Here is a 17,744-nt window from a genome sequence, read left to right on the forward strand (position 1 = left end):
ACATTCAAGACTAAAGGTCTTCAATTTACACAACATCCTTTTAGACACTTTTGGATTTTTCTAGGGTTAACAGACACTTGTCTCTACCTGGGCATTTTCACCTGTCAATCACAGGTCTACTTTATAACACAAATAAAGGCTGCACTGCGTTTACTTGGGCCAGTTCAGGGGCCTTTGTATTGCACATTCTGGTCCCTTGGCACAGCTTACTGGCACACCTAAATGGAGCAGAGCCATAATTAAGGTTATGAGTTACACCTGTGCTTTTCCTGTTACAACAAGTTTAAATGTCTGCTTCAAGAAATGCCAAGCCCTCCAGGATTAAGATTCTCCATTTACTATTATTTGTCTGTGAACAGTACAGTCGAAAAGACCTAAATAGTGGTAAATTACAGTATCCCCAATACTACTTCCTACTACATTACTACATACTACCCTAGGTTTCCATGGTGCAATGGCACAACCATGGATAAAAAAACGAACAACCAGTTGGAATACATCACATTACTTCCAGTTCTAAGCTTGTTTGACATCCTCTGATTACACCATCTAGTCCCTGTGTAATTTCAGATCCTCTATAAACTTGCCTATGTTTTCACCACATGACTGAATTTGTCATAAGCTGTATGCCTCAACTGGTACTGAACCACGTAACATCTGGGCATTAAGCCTTTTCCTCTCCACACCTCTGCACCAACTGTCTAACCACAACCAGCATCAGATTCCCTTTCAATCATCAAGTATGCATGGCAGCGTGTGCAGAGACAAATCAGCTACTCACACTGGCACAGTGTTGCTACTTCAGCGTTCAACTTGATGTCCAAGTAACAAGAGAACCAAATGTGAAAAATAACTGGGCATCTCTTATTGACTTACTGGAAGAGTCTGTGTGTTTCACCTCAGGGCTGTTGAACGAATACAGTGCACTTTTCCAGTAAGTCAGTCAGTGTCAGTGCCAAGTTATTTTTTTGCAGGACAAGGACAGCTCCTCACACTGCCACAAAGTTAAAGATTGCACAATGTATCATATTCATCACAACAGTTTCCTCAGTCAACAACGGTGAATGGAACAGAAAAGGCCATGTCCAGTGTCAGGATATTATGTACACCCCAACTAACCAAAAAAAAAAAAAAAAACAATAATTGAATGGATTTCGACGCATGTCCACTGTTACCTTTGCTATGACAATATATGAGTGTTAGAACAGAGTAAAAAGTGATACAGGAGAGTAAAATTCCAGATCACCAACAGAAGCTACAGGTGACAGGGTTTTAACCTGTGTCTCCAAGACAAAACATTTTCTAGAGCTGCAGAACAAGCCTGTATTACCAAGGAGCTGGTTTAAGGAAGGTGTAATTTTACTCTTATTTTATGAAATGGAGATTGCTGCAAGATCATGTTCAGTGTGCAGACAGCTCCACACAAACATGCACACACACAGTTGGTGAAATCATCCCAGTAAGTCATAAGACCTAATAGCTAATGTGCATTTTCATTCCATTTTGGCTGTAGAAATGGATACCCTCCCTTGGGGATCCAAGTGTAAGCATGCCGCGGCAGAGCGTATCCAGTCTGCACCGAAAACCTATTTGTGCTTTGGGAAAAGCCATACATTCTCAAAATAGTATGTGTGATTGGGTTACCGTCTCTGTATGCCACTGGCATAGCGTCGTATATCACATCTCACCATGTGCTAGGTGACATAATCCAGCCAGCATGGGACGGCGCGGCACCGATGATTACTGGGACAGGTGTGTTTTTTATTTCCCCTCCTAAATGCATTAGAGCTGGGATATTTCACATCTCCATTTAATAGCTTCTGGTTCCTTTCTCACATAAAGAAGACATAGTGGTAGTTTGATTTCCAGCAGCATGTATGACATATGAGTTAGTATTGTAAGTATTTTAGGTAATAGGAACTGAAAGCAGGAAAAATCTGTCCATATAAACATTGGAGGGATGAATATTTGAGGGCTGCTGCATCTTAAGGATGCGCCGCACGCCACATGAGCAATACATGGAGAGAAAAGGCAATTTTGTTAAGATGTGTTCAGCAAGGCATAATGAGCTCTAGCAAGGAAAGCCAGCCAGCCTGATGTCCCAGTGGTGTCGAGTAAAACACTGCAATCAGCTGTCGCCAATGCAAAGATCTGCTGAGAAAAATTTGGTGAATAATCAAGATCTTATTGGTACAGTGTACAGTAACTGTAAAGCAAACAACTGGAAAGCTGAGTGCACTGGCCATCTTTCAAGTTACTTTTACTAACATTTACCTGCATTATTTTTTTCTACAGACATGAGGTGTGCAATTTCAACAAGGACTTGCAAGTCCAAAATATTATTTGACAGTATATATAGTGAGAAATAAACCAACATGTCGCCTGGCAAACAAGTCACCATCTATAACACCCTGTAAGTCCTTAGTGTGTTAAGGTCTGATGGAGCAAAAAACCTGAGCAGTAACACACTAAGTCCATTCAGTTACAGTACAGAATACAAGTGGCTTTACACATGTTTTGGCATTCTTTGTGTTAGTGATAAAGCTAATTATCTGGGCTTTAAGCATTTAATCTTCCCCTAATACATTTTCTGTGAGTACAGTTGCTACTTTCTGTTTGCACAATACTGTTTGTAAGTCAGTAAAAAGCTGTAACTATATATTCAATTCTCCATTCAACTGCTGAAATAGGATTTCACATCATTTCTGTACTGAGGTGTCCAATATGTCTTCTAAACTGTATGAGGCTGTTCACACATCAGTAACTCCCATTGCTGCTTTCTAAAATTAGCACGCTTAATGACGGTGCTTGATAACCATGAAATGTCTCTGCCATATCAGATGAATCCAGTAGCTCAGTTTCGCACACGCGAGGAAGCCTTCATATCATAATGAAGAGGAAGGGAGACAAAGGGAAACCAGTTGAGTGTGTTTCTGCCACAATGCTGTGTCTGCACATCGTGACCTCTGAGGCAGGGCGGCTACATTGTCTACAGTGTTTCTGTGGACAAAAATATTGCAGGAATCCAACATAAATGTGCAATTCAACCAAACAACAACAGATTGAAATAAGTTTTGTGTCATTTTATTGTTACAATAATTAATATATTAAATGAATGTTTTGTGTGTTGCCATGATGTGGATTCATAATTAATGAATTAATGTCTGGAAGATCACAAGTAATTTTATGTATTTAATTATTGCCATTCATGCAATATTGTGTAGTGCCAGTTAAAACAAATAGTGACAAATATGCACACATAATAGGGAGATGATGATTGGTTATTGATTAAGTTTTATTCAGCACCTGATTGAGAGCAAATTGGGGATGATTCATTAAGAACGTGGCCAGTGTGTTGCTCATGAGATACTGGTTGATTAGTACAGCAGTACTCAGTTAATTTGTATAGTAGTCAGCAACCTTTTGCTAATCAATTAGAACTTATCTCCAGATTTGTTTCTTACATCTTCCTTGCTAACAACTCTGTATTTTATATAGACAGAAAACTGTTTTCTTGTTTTCTCTTTCACTTTTACCAAGAAACTGTTCTATCATAAAAGGCACAGCTGTGGGATTCTTCAGAACTTGCTCTGGGTCAGGCTCCCTGTCAGTCAACTGCAAGGTGATGCCTATGACGCCCAGTGAATTGAAGAGTAGAGTCATTACAGGACACTTTGAAATACCTCTCTGATGGGAGGTGATGACATCTGCCAAGCTATGCAGACATGCCCTCCAGAGACGGTAACCAAGGTCAACTCATCTCACTGCCAAGATTTTAAGTCCAACTGGAATTCCAGTTGCCATAAGACAACCAATACTCACAGGACAACTGAGGTCTGTATGAAAACAGTACCGTACTGGCAATGTTTCAAAACCTTGCAGCCTCAAGCTGATCCAAATGTTTTATCAATGGAGGCTTTTGCATTAGAGGGAATCGGTTTTGTAACAACAAGACTGAAATACTTTTGCCAGCATTTACAGTAGATCAAACAACCTTTCAGAGCACCTCTTTTTTCATACTATTATGCTACATAGTTTAGGAGATACATACATTTGCTTGCCTTGACATGCTCAGTTTTCACTGAAAATGCAGATAAATTACCAGTGTGTTACTCAAATTCTGATGAACCCCATTGACACAGCAAAAAAAAACATTGTTTTGGTTTTTTTTTTATTGTTTTATTTTTTATTTTTAAATGGGTCAACTTTGAGATTTTGGGCTATTTTGCTTCCATTTCATTTTTCCTTTCAGCCCAGTGGAGAGAAATTGTCCAAAATACACACTTAGGTGTTTATTTTACTACACTTTGTATATTTGCATCTGTAAATTTCACTTAAACTCTCCAGCATTCAACATGCAGTAGCGTGATCATTGTCTGGTCAGGTATTGCTGTGAATCTCACTCACTCCTGCATAATATTATTAGGTTTACAATCAAAATTATCTTTATAGGCCATTTTCTCAAAATTACTTTTTCTTATACGCTGAGCCAGAGGTTATATTCCTATCTGAGGTTTTTACAGTGATGTTTGTTCATACATTATTCATAACCTGATTTATAGAACATTTTATCCATAAAAACATGGTGAAAATGGATCTTTACTTTATTTTCTGATTCATGGAGCGATAAAAAGAGATATCCAAAATCCGCTCTGTAAAAATCTTTGACCTTAATACGTCAACAAAATGAAACAAAATTTTTATCCCGCCTTTATCCGATGTTCAGATTTCTGTTCTAGAAATGTATGCAAATTAGCACATATTTAATTAGGAAGTGCCTCATTTGCATATTTAAACAGAACATTTCAGAATTACAAAAAATTTTCTTAATGTCAGTAATCAACTGTGGAAGTTTCATGGTGATATCTTTTGGTTATTTTTTTTTAACTTATTCACCTGTAGGAATCTAATTTATCTAATTTAAGTATACAAAGCCATGGAAAAGTGATATGTCATGCTGAATATGCTTTGTGATGCTATGCTATTTTATAAATTTTCGGTTTTTGAATAAAAAAGTCAAGTCTTTTATGTTTTGACAAAGTTTCATGACCCTTAAGTCCTTAAGAGCTGCGAAGAAAGTGAGCCCACCTATCTTTGTGAATGGGTTTTGACCCAGGGCATCAATGTGTCAGTGTGAGCCATTAAACAGTAGGTCAAGACAACAATCAGCCAAGTAAAAAGCAAAGGGAGCTAAGGAAACGATGCTGCCTCAGTGAATGACAGGTATTTGCTCGGACAAGTAATCTTGACTTAAGGCAGACATACTCCACCCTTCATGTTTAGACTGCACCAGGCAGACTCTTTCCTCTGTCGGCCAGAATCAATGTTAGCATTGGGACTATTTACAGTGCCTTGTTTAGAAGTCTAAATTTATAAACTGTACATTTTTCAGCTCTGGGAGTCTCAGAGGTATGCACTTCAGTCACAATTGCTCCCTCTTTTTTTGCTTTGTTTTATTCAGGCTGCTTCATGTGGCGCTGCTTTGCTCTGTGCCAGCTTGTCAGACTGCGGCTACTTGAGTCATTGTGCAGAGGCAGCTGATAACATTCACCAAGTCTTTCTGCTAAGGAAGCTAAATTGCTTTTCAATTTGAGTAATTTCATTACATAGATAAGGAAAAAACACGATAGAAATGTTATCTGTATTTATTTTGCTTCTGAGGAAGAGTGGTAATATAAAATCTTTACAACTGCCAATGAAATGTTGGCTTCCACAACAAGCATTTGCAATGAAATGTTGTCAAAGCCAAACATTTGATGATATTGCCAAGCTGATGGTGTAACTGGCTGACAATCCTTATCTGCAAACTGCTAATATTACAGAAAGAATGCTTCTCATTAGAGAGCAGCAGACGGAGGCAGGACAATGAGACCACTACAGATGCTGAACTGATAAGAAAGTCAAAGAGGAAAAGCACACTGCCACATCAAAGCTATTATTTAAAGATATTAGTTATCCAGCAATGTTTGCTGAGCGTGAATGCGTTTCCTCACCAACACCCTGATTTCTATTCAGACAATTTCAGACACACCTGGGAGCTGCAAGTACACTCACTGAACTTATGAGACTGGACACTCAAAAGCTTAGGGTTTAGTATTTTGCTTTTAACACTTCAGTAATAGCTACTGAGATATGGATATGATTTATTCACAAGGAAATGTATGATGTCTCAGTTTCTTGCAAGGTTACTTGCTTCATAATCGAACCCTGTGACCCTCCTGTTGCTAGTAGCAACCACTATATCAGCAGTTTAACTGTCAGATCTGTGACCAAGCTGATATTTACAGACATCTTTAATCTACTCTCCAAATTACGTTTGTTGGAGTATTATCTGTGGTTCTCAGTTACAGGGCCATGCAGAGCTCTTTAGAGAGGCAGGTGCTCAAAGTTAAAATGAGGCACATGGAACTTACACCAATATCATTTACAGCATAAACTGCTGAATCATTGCAACCCATTCTCAAACAGAATGTAACAAGGAATCTTACAACAAACTGCATTATACTACATCATTGATTATCACCTATTAAACGTCACAGAGTAATACTGATCGTACCAATAAGGGGACAGGATTAGATGTTATTCTGTCCTCCAAACTAGCAAATCTACCTGAGAAATACTGCCCAGCTATTTACCAGGACCACTGCAGTCAGGACCACTCACACATTCATACAGAGCTTTTTCCACACACCCAAACACAAATAGCACATCAGGGGCAATTTGGGGATTAGTATATTGCCCAAGGGCACTTTGACATGCAGACTGGAGGAGCCGAGAATCGAACCAACGTCCTTCCGATGAGTGGACGAGCATTGTGTGACATATCACACCGTTTTCCCAAATCAACTGAGGCCACATGTTTGCTCCACAGGCACAGTGCTTACTCAGAACCTGCCCTTCTTATTCATTTCTAGATATAAATAAGGTAATCAATATCACAATAATGTATTTATGTTTCCATTCAATTTGTTTGAGTATTTCTGACAACCCACTTTAAGCAAGGCAGGAAACGTATTAAATGTTGACATTCTTTGAAACTGTGGACATGAATACAATTCGCTCATAAAAAAAGAAAGTGACTAAGACAATACAGACAGAGAAACAAGGCCGCCGTGAACCCTGCTCTTTCTTTTTCCCCCGGCAGAACAGCTGTGTCTTTAGCTAGCGGCTAACGGCTAACGGCTAACGGCTGCTTGTTCAGTGAAAAGTGCAAATACACACAAACTCCCTCACTTTGTCTCGTAAAATACACCAAAACAACGCTCAAAAATACCACTGCAAACCCCACTTACCGGCAGCTGAAATTCCTCCTTCGGGAAAAAAAAGAAAAAATGAAAATACCAGTTGGCCTATTTCTCCTGTTTGGGTCTGTCAGCAGCCTCCTGAGCTGCAGCTAGCTGAAAGTCCGTTAGGGCACGTCACGAATGACCTCTGGTGAAAGGTCATCACATGACGTAAACGGATGTTTTATTTATTCCTAAATCATTATTAATTGTTAAATGTTCTTCTTGATAAGGACGAGGCTTTGAAATAAATAAATAAATAATAAAAAATTATCCACTTATAGCAATAGCAAAGGGACAGGTGCTCAAGCATCCCCAGCTATTACAGTTGTTTTCAATTAGTTAATCTAGGTTTTATTCATATCAGTTCACTGTTAAACCAAGAAAGCTGTGATACTAGCTGAGGCTGTCTGTTGGTGGCTAATACAACACTAACTGTTGGACACCTGTTTTGTTTACAGTATGACTGGTTTGATACACAAAAATGGCACATCCATTTTGGAGCCTATGGATCATGTGTATAGGTTGCAAACTGAGAGGAGAAACCCATAACATTGTTATTGGACTTGTGATATTTTTTTTCCATCATAAGAAATTGTCACCATTGAAATCGGTTGAAACTGAGGTGATTCCAAGATGACAACAGACACCAAGCAGACATGAATCTTTCATACTTAAAAATGGTTGATCAGGGTGGAATGTCGCTTGAAAGTGAATCAGTTTTTATAACTTCATTGTATAATAGCTACATATAATAAGAAAGTGTTTTTTTTTTGTTTGTTTGTTTTAGTGGTGGTTGTTTCAGTGAAAAAGCACTGATAGATCCACCACATGCTGCCTGGTGTGCACTGCAGCGGAAACAGCGGAAAGACCATGATAGCAAGTAGCTGGTAAACATGGTGGAGCATTTAGCAGCTGAAGATTAAAATGTTGATTTAGCCCAAAATTGAACTAAAGGTAAAATTCATGTTGCACTTAAAACTATCAAATAAGCAACGACTCTAAATAAATACAAATGTTGATGTTGGATATATAAACTCTTTGCTAACATGTTTGCCATATCAGATTTATGAGGTAATAATATGTCATTGTATGCACAGTTTATTGTGCTGCCCCCAAGTGGTCAAACACATCTATTATTGCAGGTTTAACACATCATGCTCATCCACTTTTTGAAGACCAAGGTATACTACTTTTTTGACCTCATCAGACCATCACTAGCAAAGGCAGTGTGTGTAAATAAACTTCACGAACATTGATTCAAACAGACTGGGTCTGGAGAGAGCATTTCTCCATCAGCAAAACCTAAACCTGTGACCCAGATCCCTTGAAAAGTCCCTTGGCTGCTTGAGGTGGTGGCGGAGACAGTGCTTTCTCTGCCCAAAATGACAAACAGCAGGCAGGCGGTGGCATGCTTTGCTTGCCAAATACAGCACTCCATGTTCAAATAGTGCTGACAGGGAAAACATAGACACTGTTATCCAGGGTCCCCCTCTCTGGAGTGAGATGTAGAGGGGAAAAAAACTCCTCCTGCCAGGAGACATAGACATGCCTGTATTCAGTAGATGAGGGGTTGTACTGCCGCTATCATGGAAAAAATCACTTGACTGCAGATTTAGGGATTTTCTTTTTCTTACTTAAACTGAATGTTTACATGGGAGCTGATGTGTTTGAAGACTGTCAGGATGGACGGGCCCATAAAACCAGTTGGAAATCCATTGTTCAAATTAAAAACTACATTGACTTTGATTCTACAATGAGAAATCATCTTAACCATCCTGACAAACCTCTCTTTATATATGTGGTTTTCATCTGACAATAGTGATATACTCAGTGTAATTGTTGCCCTCTTTGCTTCTCGCTGAGTTCATTGAACATTCAAGCCATCCATTTTCTTTGATGGTTTTAATTCAGCCAAGCATACCGGTTGCTATTGCACTGCCCACTACAATGATTAACTGCATAGTGCTACATTCATTCATTCAAGCATATCCATCAAAGCACAGCTTCTCCTAAGTGGAAACAAGCTTTCCCAGGGAGGCAGGCTCAGGAAACATCTGACCTGTATTAAAGAATCAATGGAGATTCCAAGACCAGCTAGTTTTGTTTCACCGGTTTAAGAGCCGTGTCGTAATTTCAAATTAAAACACAGAGTTAAGCACTATGGAAACCACTTAAAGTAACACAGTGGAAACTTGAATAACAGCTGGCCACACTTGAAGCTGCCAGTAGAAGAGGCTTGAACCGATATAAACCACTATGTTTGGTCTAGTCAGGACAGATTTGGTAACAATTGGCTGATAAGGAGAAAAAAGATCATGATGCTTCTGAACTATGTGTGAGAGATTTTGTTTCCCAAAACACTTTAGAGCTAAAATGTCAAACTAGTGAAGTTGGAGGAGTCTAAATTACCATTCAAATGTTTTCTTATAACAATAGAGACAAAGTCTTTTAATTATATAGGTTTATATTATGGCTCTAATCCTACAATACCCATGAGCTTCAGCCGCTATTTTTTTTTAGAACTAATCCAGAATGTTCTGTCATTGCAACTGTAAACAAAAAACTGCACCACAGTTGCTGAATGGAAATCAAAAATCAAAACGTGAACTGATTTAAACTGATGGATGCATCATCAGGCGTCTGTGAACAAGAATATTTAGCCATCAGCCGATTACCCAACAGAATTTTAAACTGTGATTGTAGACCGTTTTCACCAAAATGCTTCTTGAGGCCTGTAGTTGATTTCTACCTTTCAGCTTTTATGTATACAGGCTTGTACACTTTACTTTTAACTTTTTTTTTTTATCAAAGAACCAGATATTTTCTAATCCAGTTGCTAATCTTCAAACATTCAAACAGGATAATCTCAAACCTAAACAAGCCTTAGACATGCTTCACCTGTCAGTCACCTAACGTTGACTTTTACTTGTGGAGCTCTCAGTGACCAAAAATAACCCCTCCCACTTCACCACCCTATAAGCGTGCTATTAACAACTGTTCCCAGTCATCTGTGAATGAATGGGTGATGTACACTTCCCATTACACCTGAAACAGGCATGATCCCGAACAAGGCCACCCAGTCTCTTTCCTGTTTTTAAGTCCCTCATCTAAACTGCTTATTTGTCTGCATCATAATCTAATGAATGCACAATGCAACTCTGTATCTTCAACCCTCCATGTATGTAGGCTATACATGGAAAACTGCACATGTTCCCCCCTTGGGCATATGACCCTTATAACCCGGGTTCTCCCCCTAATCTCATAATCTTTAGCGGAACAGCAGCCTCTGTGATCATTGGCAGGTCTAGAGCGGTGCATACCTTCCTCTAGTGGCGCTCAGAGGGGGATATGTGGCAATATCTGCAGGTAATCCACATCTCCTCCAAATATCTGCAGCCGGATTTTTCTAATAAGACCTAGGTCTGTGCACATGGGTGGGCTAGGTAGGAGTGAAAACATGGCCTTCTACGGGAAAGTGAAGCCAGACCACTTAACTCAGAGAAGTGATATGAAGAGGCGTCCCCTGAGATGACCTGTGTGATTGGGAAGCTAAAATGCATCTTCAGCTGGATGTACAGTCTTATGCAACTGGCAGCTCTAACAGCAAATTAAAGCCTAATGGAAAAAGTCATTGTAAACACTGTAGCATGAACAAAGGCCATCTCAGTGTAATGAAACAAGCTCATATAGGCTGTTAGTTAATAAGCTCGAAGTCAAGGCAGTGTAGTTTCATTGTCATATGCCCGAGTCTATTTGCTCTATGCCTCTATATCAAATGCACAGACTATAATTCCTGTTGTTTTATGACAAATCAAAGTCCTATTTCTTACAATATATATTGCTTTAATATTTGTGCACTAATTCCCTTTTCCAAATACGCCAGGTAGTAATATGATGGTACCTGGATAATAGTCACTGGCGTTGTTTTTTCCAGTCCAGAATGGACAAGCTAAGAAAGGACAGGACCTTCACACTGTGTGTTGGTGGTCCATGTCCTGCACCCTCACATGTTGTTAGTTTTAGGCAACTAATATCTTTTCATAAGGTTAGAGAGAGATTGGAGTTTTAGTTAAATATGGATTAATATATCTAATATTGCGATTGGCTCAGCAATGACTTTTTAACGAAGACAAAGCCAAAGCCAAAGTGTTTTGAGTTAACAAAACCATAAAGCTGTTCATCAGCTTTGATTTCCAGGAGCAAATATTCTAGGGAAAAGAAAAGATTCACAGATATGTTAAATATAACATTTTTCTTATGTTGTTAAAAAAAAGTAACATAGGCGCCATTATGTCTCTTAAAAAATATATTTGCTTGTGCAAATTTGCTGTGTATAAATATGGTGTTTAGGGAATGGTGATGTACATTACAACTTTTTGGACTTTAAGGGGGCTATTTCTAAGTATTCTTGGTCTCCAAAAGTGGTTTCTTGCAGGGAGTGGGTGGTGGTGATTGATTGAGCTTTAGCCATTGTTGCATTTCCAGGGCAATAGGTTATAATACACCCTCTGAGCAGCGCTCTGTCTTCAGGCCAGATTGGAGGATACAGTGAGTCACTACTGGAAAGTGACGAGATGGGCCAGAGTTAGCTGCTTAGTGTGCTACCTTAAGCAAAAGAAAAGACGTGATAAGAGACATAAGACCTGAACACTAGAGCTGCTTCCTACTACTGGAGACGCCTCACAACGTACCTCTAGACTGGTAAGTAAACAGCTGTTAATGCTAATGTTGGCTATGTAGCAATAGCAAAACATACAAATAGCTCATTTAACCAATCATCATGAGAAAATGAGCTAAATAACATCATCTGGGTAAGATTTTTCTAACAGACGAATAACTTGGGGAGACAACCGGAGGTTGTGGTGGTAGTCGTGGTGGATGTGTATATGCATTTTCCTTCAACCCTATTCAAATTCTGAAACTGTACAAGGCATTTTTGTTGGTGCAACTGCAGATGTAATTTTTAGCATTGGTTTTTCTTAATAACCACGAAACCTTATAGCCATGTGGTGAACACATGAAAATGACATGTGCAATAGGCTACATGTTATTGTAACAAAATCTTCAGTGGTGGAGGAAGGAAATGTTCATATTATTTATGACCACAGCACACAAAATTTACATTACAGAGTTCATGCCCACTCTGTTTGTCTGGAGACGTTTCAGACAAAGTCATTTATGGTGACAGATAGCTCCTCTGCACAGCACCGGCCCTCAATGGAAGACAGCCCCCTCTGATATCTTATGGAGTCATCAGCAGCCACTTGCAAAGTTTAATACCACTAGGGACTGTAACTCTCCAGGCAACTACTACTAAACATGCCAGACAGGTCTGGCTCCCTCTGGTCCCCCCGGATCGATATCAAATTGTCTCACAGAGCATCAGCAATCAAGCACGCCAGAACGGTGAGCGCTCAGACACTCCAGTCAGAGGTTACAGACAGCCTGGCCAGCCTCGGCCTCAGCCAACGTGTGACCGCTGTTTTAAAGAGTTCTTTGACAGTTTAACATCTCTCCCCCTGCACTTCCCCCCCTCCTCCTCCTCCTCACCATCCACCTCCTCCATCCGTCTCCCTCCACTCTCCTCCTCCCTGTTGTTTTCCTTTCTCAGCCGTCCTGATTAAACTTGGAGATCCCAACGGGAGGCTCTGATTTCCCAGCCCTGACTGTTACTGTAGTGAAGTCAGCGCTGCATATCCTTGCACAAGGCCAGTCAAACCCAGCGGCTATAGAAGACTGAGTAATGAATGAATTTTGACCAGCGCAGCGTCTGCAGGGCACAGGCATGTTGGCACTTTGAACTGCTCCCTGTGAGGTCCTGTTTTCTCTTTATGTTGGTCGATAAAAACTCTCACAATATGTCAGTCCAAATATACAAAACACATTCTACTACTCCAATTCTGACCTTTGGGTTGAGTTAGCTGAAGCTGGCCCTTGAATATGCATCTATATTCAAACTCACATTTCACTGCTTTTGCCTCAGAAGCTCATATGCACAGGATTGATCAAATGCCAATTAAGGATGGACTCATTTTGGCAAAACTGTCATTGTTCTAGTACCAATATGTCCTGACTTGGTGGTGTTGTTCTTAAATGCCTTCTTAAATTATATGCAGGCTCTATAAAAACCTAATTGTGATAGAGACCTTATGAGGGTGAAAGTAAAGGACCAGTGCACAAACACAATTCCAGCAGGACGAGAGAAAATAATCTACATGAATCAGTGGAAAATAAGACTAAATTAATTTATGGTTTGAAAGATGGCTTCCCACTACACACGCCCTACAACCACTTGATTGCCAAAATGCCATGATGGAAAAAAATCACTGGAGGGTCATTATTGACTCAAGGCAGAAATAGACACAGACCATCATTAAGTTCAGCCTTACCTGGACGTGTCATTAAACTTTGACAAAACTGGATTTCTGCATGTGATAGTGCAGCTCAGTGCAGCTCAGAGGGTAACCAAATTACAACGCCCGGGGCGACTGCTGCATGAATGGAGCCCTTTTTATGATCACAGGGAAAACGTCTCCCTGGGGACCTGAAATTTCAGAGGGTTTTCCCCCTTAAACATACACGGCTACACTTTAAAGGTAAAAAGGTAATTTTGCACTTCCTATCCCGGATAATGCTGTTTGAACTGAATGAAACGCTCTCATTCATTGCAGTTTAAACTCAAGCAAGATGTTCCTTTTTTAAAGAATGGCTTTAAGCCCAGTGACGTGTGTCACAAGCTCCAGAGTCCACGTTCAATGTAGTAAACTTTGCTGATGAAAAAAAAAAAAAAAAAACACGCTGAAAACTCACCGTTTTGCTCCTTTACACTTGGAAGGTGAAATTTGCTGACATGACTTGATTCAGCTTCCGAGCCATACTGTTGGAGAAGCGATGCAAGGAGGAATAATAATGGAAGGATCATTTGGATGAGTGGTGGATGGCGATCACAAAGCGCTGTAGACGGGATGGTTTGTATCACCACACACATGCGTCGTTTACAGGGCACCAGTGCTGCTTTGGACACATTTGGAGAGGATAAAAGCAGAGTAGAATCCACATAATCTTAATCATCAGTCCCGGACAAAGTGAAATCTTTACTTTCTAAATCAAGACTGATCCTCTTCCAAAGCTTCCAGACCTGCCGCTGCTGCGCAATGCAAGAGCGCACCTGTTGGCTCTGTGGAAAGTTGGATTTTGAGTTGGACAAAGTGTGGTTTTCAAGTATTTATAATCCTGGAATTAGTTGTAAAAATCGTCCTTACGCACGCATATCATCTATGGTACGAGATCATTAGAAATGCACAGATGCATTTTGGCTGAAGCGCGCGTCCACGGTGCTTTCTTGACTCCGTCTGAATAAATCCTCGCAAATCTTTACGCATTACAACAAAAGCTCACACACAGCGAGAGAGTCCAGCAACTTGATACAGTCTGTACCCAGAAACCATTCGCAACACCGAGACGATTCTGTTGTCTGGCGAGGTCTTGAGTCATAACTTGGTGGAGACCGAGATAAAATATCGCTGCGCGACCGGGGTTGGGTTTTTGGAGACTGCCAACTGACGGCACAACAGGTGCTATACATAAAGTACAACTTCCCAGCCGAGGAAACTCCCCGGGATGTTAACTGTTCAGTTGCTGCCCGCTCCAAGGAGGTGTTTCACCCACTTTGAGTTACAAACTGGCAAATGCAGCTCCACTTGTTGCAAACAGTCTCACACGTTTCCAGGAAAAGTGTCAGCGACTACAGATAACAGAGTAAAGACGCTCGGTACAGTCTGTTATGAAGGAGATAGTCTTAATAGGCTACAACTTTGCAGACTATTTCCTCCACAACAGAAAATGACATTTAAGCCATTTTACAGATCTAATGAAAGTGGAGTTATCTTTTTTGGAAAAACTTTGCAACAACTGTTGAAACCTGCCACTGAAGTTTTAAGACTAAATCTGAGGAGATATGTATTTTTTTCATTCTCTATAGATGGCTCCACACAAAAACAGCCTGAAGAAATCTGTATTCATATCATTTTTTATATGATATAATTTAATTTTCTGTTCATCCCTGCGATTTTTACAGAACTGGAACTTTTTCCAGGTAGTTTTGGCTGATGTGATAATTTGGCCTTAAGACAATTAAACACAACAATCCTCTTGCTACTGTGTGTGTACCAGTTACTCCCACTGTGTTCATAAATAACTCTTTTTTGACTCATGTTATGTTGTGGCCTTTGTGGCCCACTTACAATTTTTTTTTTTTTTTTTTTTTTTTTGCCCAGTGCATCATGGTCCATCAAATTTATAACATATACTTGGTTAAACAGTGGAGTCCACAGTGCATATTCACATCAAGACCTTTATGATTCAAAGGAAAGTTTCCATAAGAAAATATGCCTAAGTAAGCTTGTTTTAACCATGGAGCGATTGTTTAAACTCTGGATTCATTCTCCCCACACACAAATGAAAGATTAATGTGTACCCACACTGGACTTTTTAACACGCTGTTGTGCACTCTGCCTAAATGTTTGTGTGGAAGGAAATGTTTAAGGGCTTCTCAATTTGTCATATCAAAGCAGAGACACCGCTTGAAACAATACTCCCTTCTGTTCTCAATTTCCTTTCCTGCCCTGCACACTGTTGTAGCTCATCAACTGTGTTTCATGTGGTTCCTCCCATCCTATTGTTGGCAAAATCCACCAGTGTATCCCCCTGCTATATGGCAAGTCTGGTGCAGCACAGACACAACAATCAAAGGAGAGCTGGAGACATATTGAACCCATTGAGCCAGACATATGATGCAATGCTGCAGCAATTTACCCCCAGTTTCACATAGCTCAGAAACTACCACCTCAAAGAAAGTGCAGAGCAGCCATCTCTCCAGCATCAAGGTATGAAGGAAGGTTTTTTATGTGGTTTTAATCAAAGTTAATGGTTGGGAAAAGAGGGCATGGGGCACTGATACAGACATTTCATACGTGTGTTGCCCCAGTGGAGAGGGGCATATAGAGGTCTTCTTGTGCCTGTTGCAAGGGCCAAGGTCCTTTGTGTAAAGGAGTGTATCACATTCCAGCCCTGCAAGGGCCTGCAGCAGATGTCAGCACTTCACATTGTGGAATCCCTCTCTGTTTCACACACACACACACACACAGACACATACACACACACACACACACACACACACACACTCGTTCACCCCTTGAGGTTTTGTCTGTAAAAGCTGGGTATTTTGTCTCGTTGTCCACATTTGATTGCCGCTTCCACGGTGGTCTTGTGAAACACGGAGGCTTTGATACAATGAAATATAATAAACAGAGGAAATTAGAAACAAGACAGACCTTTTGGGTCACGGCTAACATACAGAGACGTGCCAGCCTGGAGGACTCTGTGTCCAGTGTGCGGACTGGAGATGGAAATGTATACAATAGAGAATTCACAAACAGCTAAATCCCATTAGACTTGCTTGCCTTTTTAGGACAGATACTGTCAAGCAAACAAATGCCCTCTCCCCATCAGTCTGGATTACACAGCACATCACTCACGGTGTCTGCGAGACACCCAGTCTTGTTCCAGGTGAAATGAAGTGAAACACAGGGGAGCAGACATATTTGCTAAATCCAGATTGCACTTCATTATTGCACCTTGAGGAAAAAGGCCTTTGAGATGACTTCATTTATATGGTAAAACCTCCTGCAGGAGCAGCAGCAGCTTTCCCTGTGTGGTCCTGCGAAGAGTTGTCTGTGGTTTTCATTGTGGGTGGGAAATGTTCCAACACAGGAATTTAGAAAGAAATGACTCACATTTCCTCAGAATTTATTACAAATTGAAGTGTTTTATTTTCGTTGTCACGTCTGATGAATCCTTATCATTGATAACACAGATTTAAGGTCATGATAATCGGCTATTTGCTCTCAGGGTGTTGAGTCCTTCAGTATGTGCAGTGAGATCCCGGTGTTTTGTGGATGTCGAGGACCCATGCTGAAGTTTGAGATGTGGAAAATGTGTGGCATCATAGTGCTGAATTTGCCCCTGGCTGCACTTGGCTTTGAAACCAGAGCCCCCTGGTGGTGCCCCTCAGGGCTACAGCCAGGTTTGTGCCCCCTGAACACTTTTTGATGCCACTGCAAGAACTGTGGAAAATTCCTTCTGTAAAAAAACAGCACATGTTTTGATTCCAGTCTGTAGTGAAGGGAAACACATTTCATCATGTGACTCAAATTAATTCCAGAGTAAAAGAATAACATGTTGGCTTCTAATGGAATCATCCATCCATCCATCCATTATCTAATCTGCTTATCCTGTTCAGGGTTGCAGGGGGTTGGATCCTCCATCATCACACATGTTTGAGCTCCACCCATCATTACCACAATATAGAGGGATGTACCATTGTTTATCAGTGCTTGAATTGGTCCCACTGTTCAGATTGTATGGCTCACAACTATAACTCTGACAATCATGCAGCTT

The 17,744-nt window shown here is 40.4% G+C and overlaps 1 protein-coding gene across 1 annotated transcript in view; it reads right to left on the reverse strand.

Moving 5' to 3' along the window:
* pdgfc (platelet derived growth factor c) overlaps positions 1–14,922 on the reverse strand; it is a 47,964-nt gene extending 33,042 nt beyond the window's left edge. Inside the window, exon 1 of the mRNA XM_071457748.1 lies at positions 14,097–14,922. Within this exon, the coding sequence (XP_071313849.1) occupies positions 14,097–14,274 (178 nt within the window). The 5' untranslated portion in view covers positions 14,275–14,922. The remainder of the gene's footprint in view (positions 1–14,096) is intronic.
* Between the last annotated feature and the right edge of the window lie 2,822 nt (positions 14,923–17,744).

The sequence above is a fragment of the Trachinotus anak genome, unplaced genomic scaffold, assembly GCF_046630095.1.
Source record: "Trachinotus anak isolate AG129_WGS33_773 ecotype Australia unplaced genomic scaffold, CSIRO_AGI_Tana_v1 ptg000021l, whole genome shotgun sequence".
In the NCBI taxonomy this organism is placed as follows: Eukaryota; Metazoa; Chordata; class Actinopteri; order Carangiformes; family Carangidae; genus Trachinotus; species Trachinotus anak.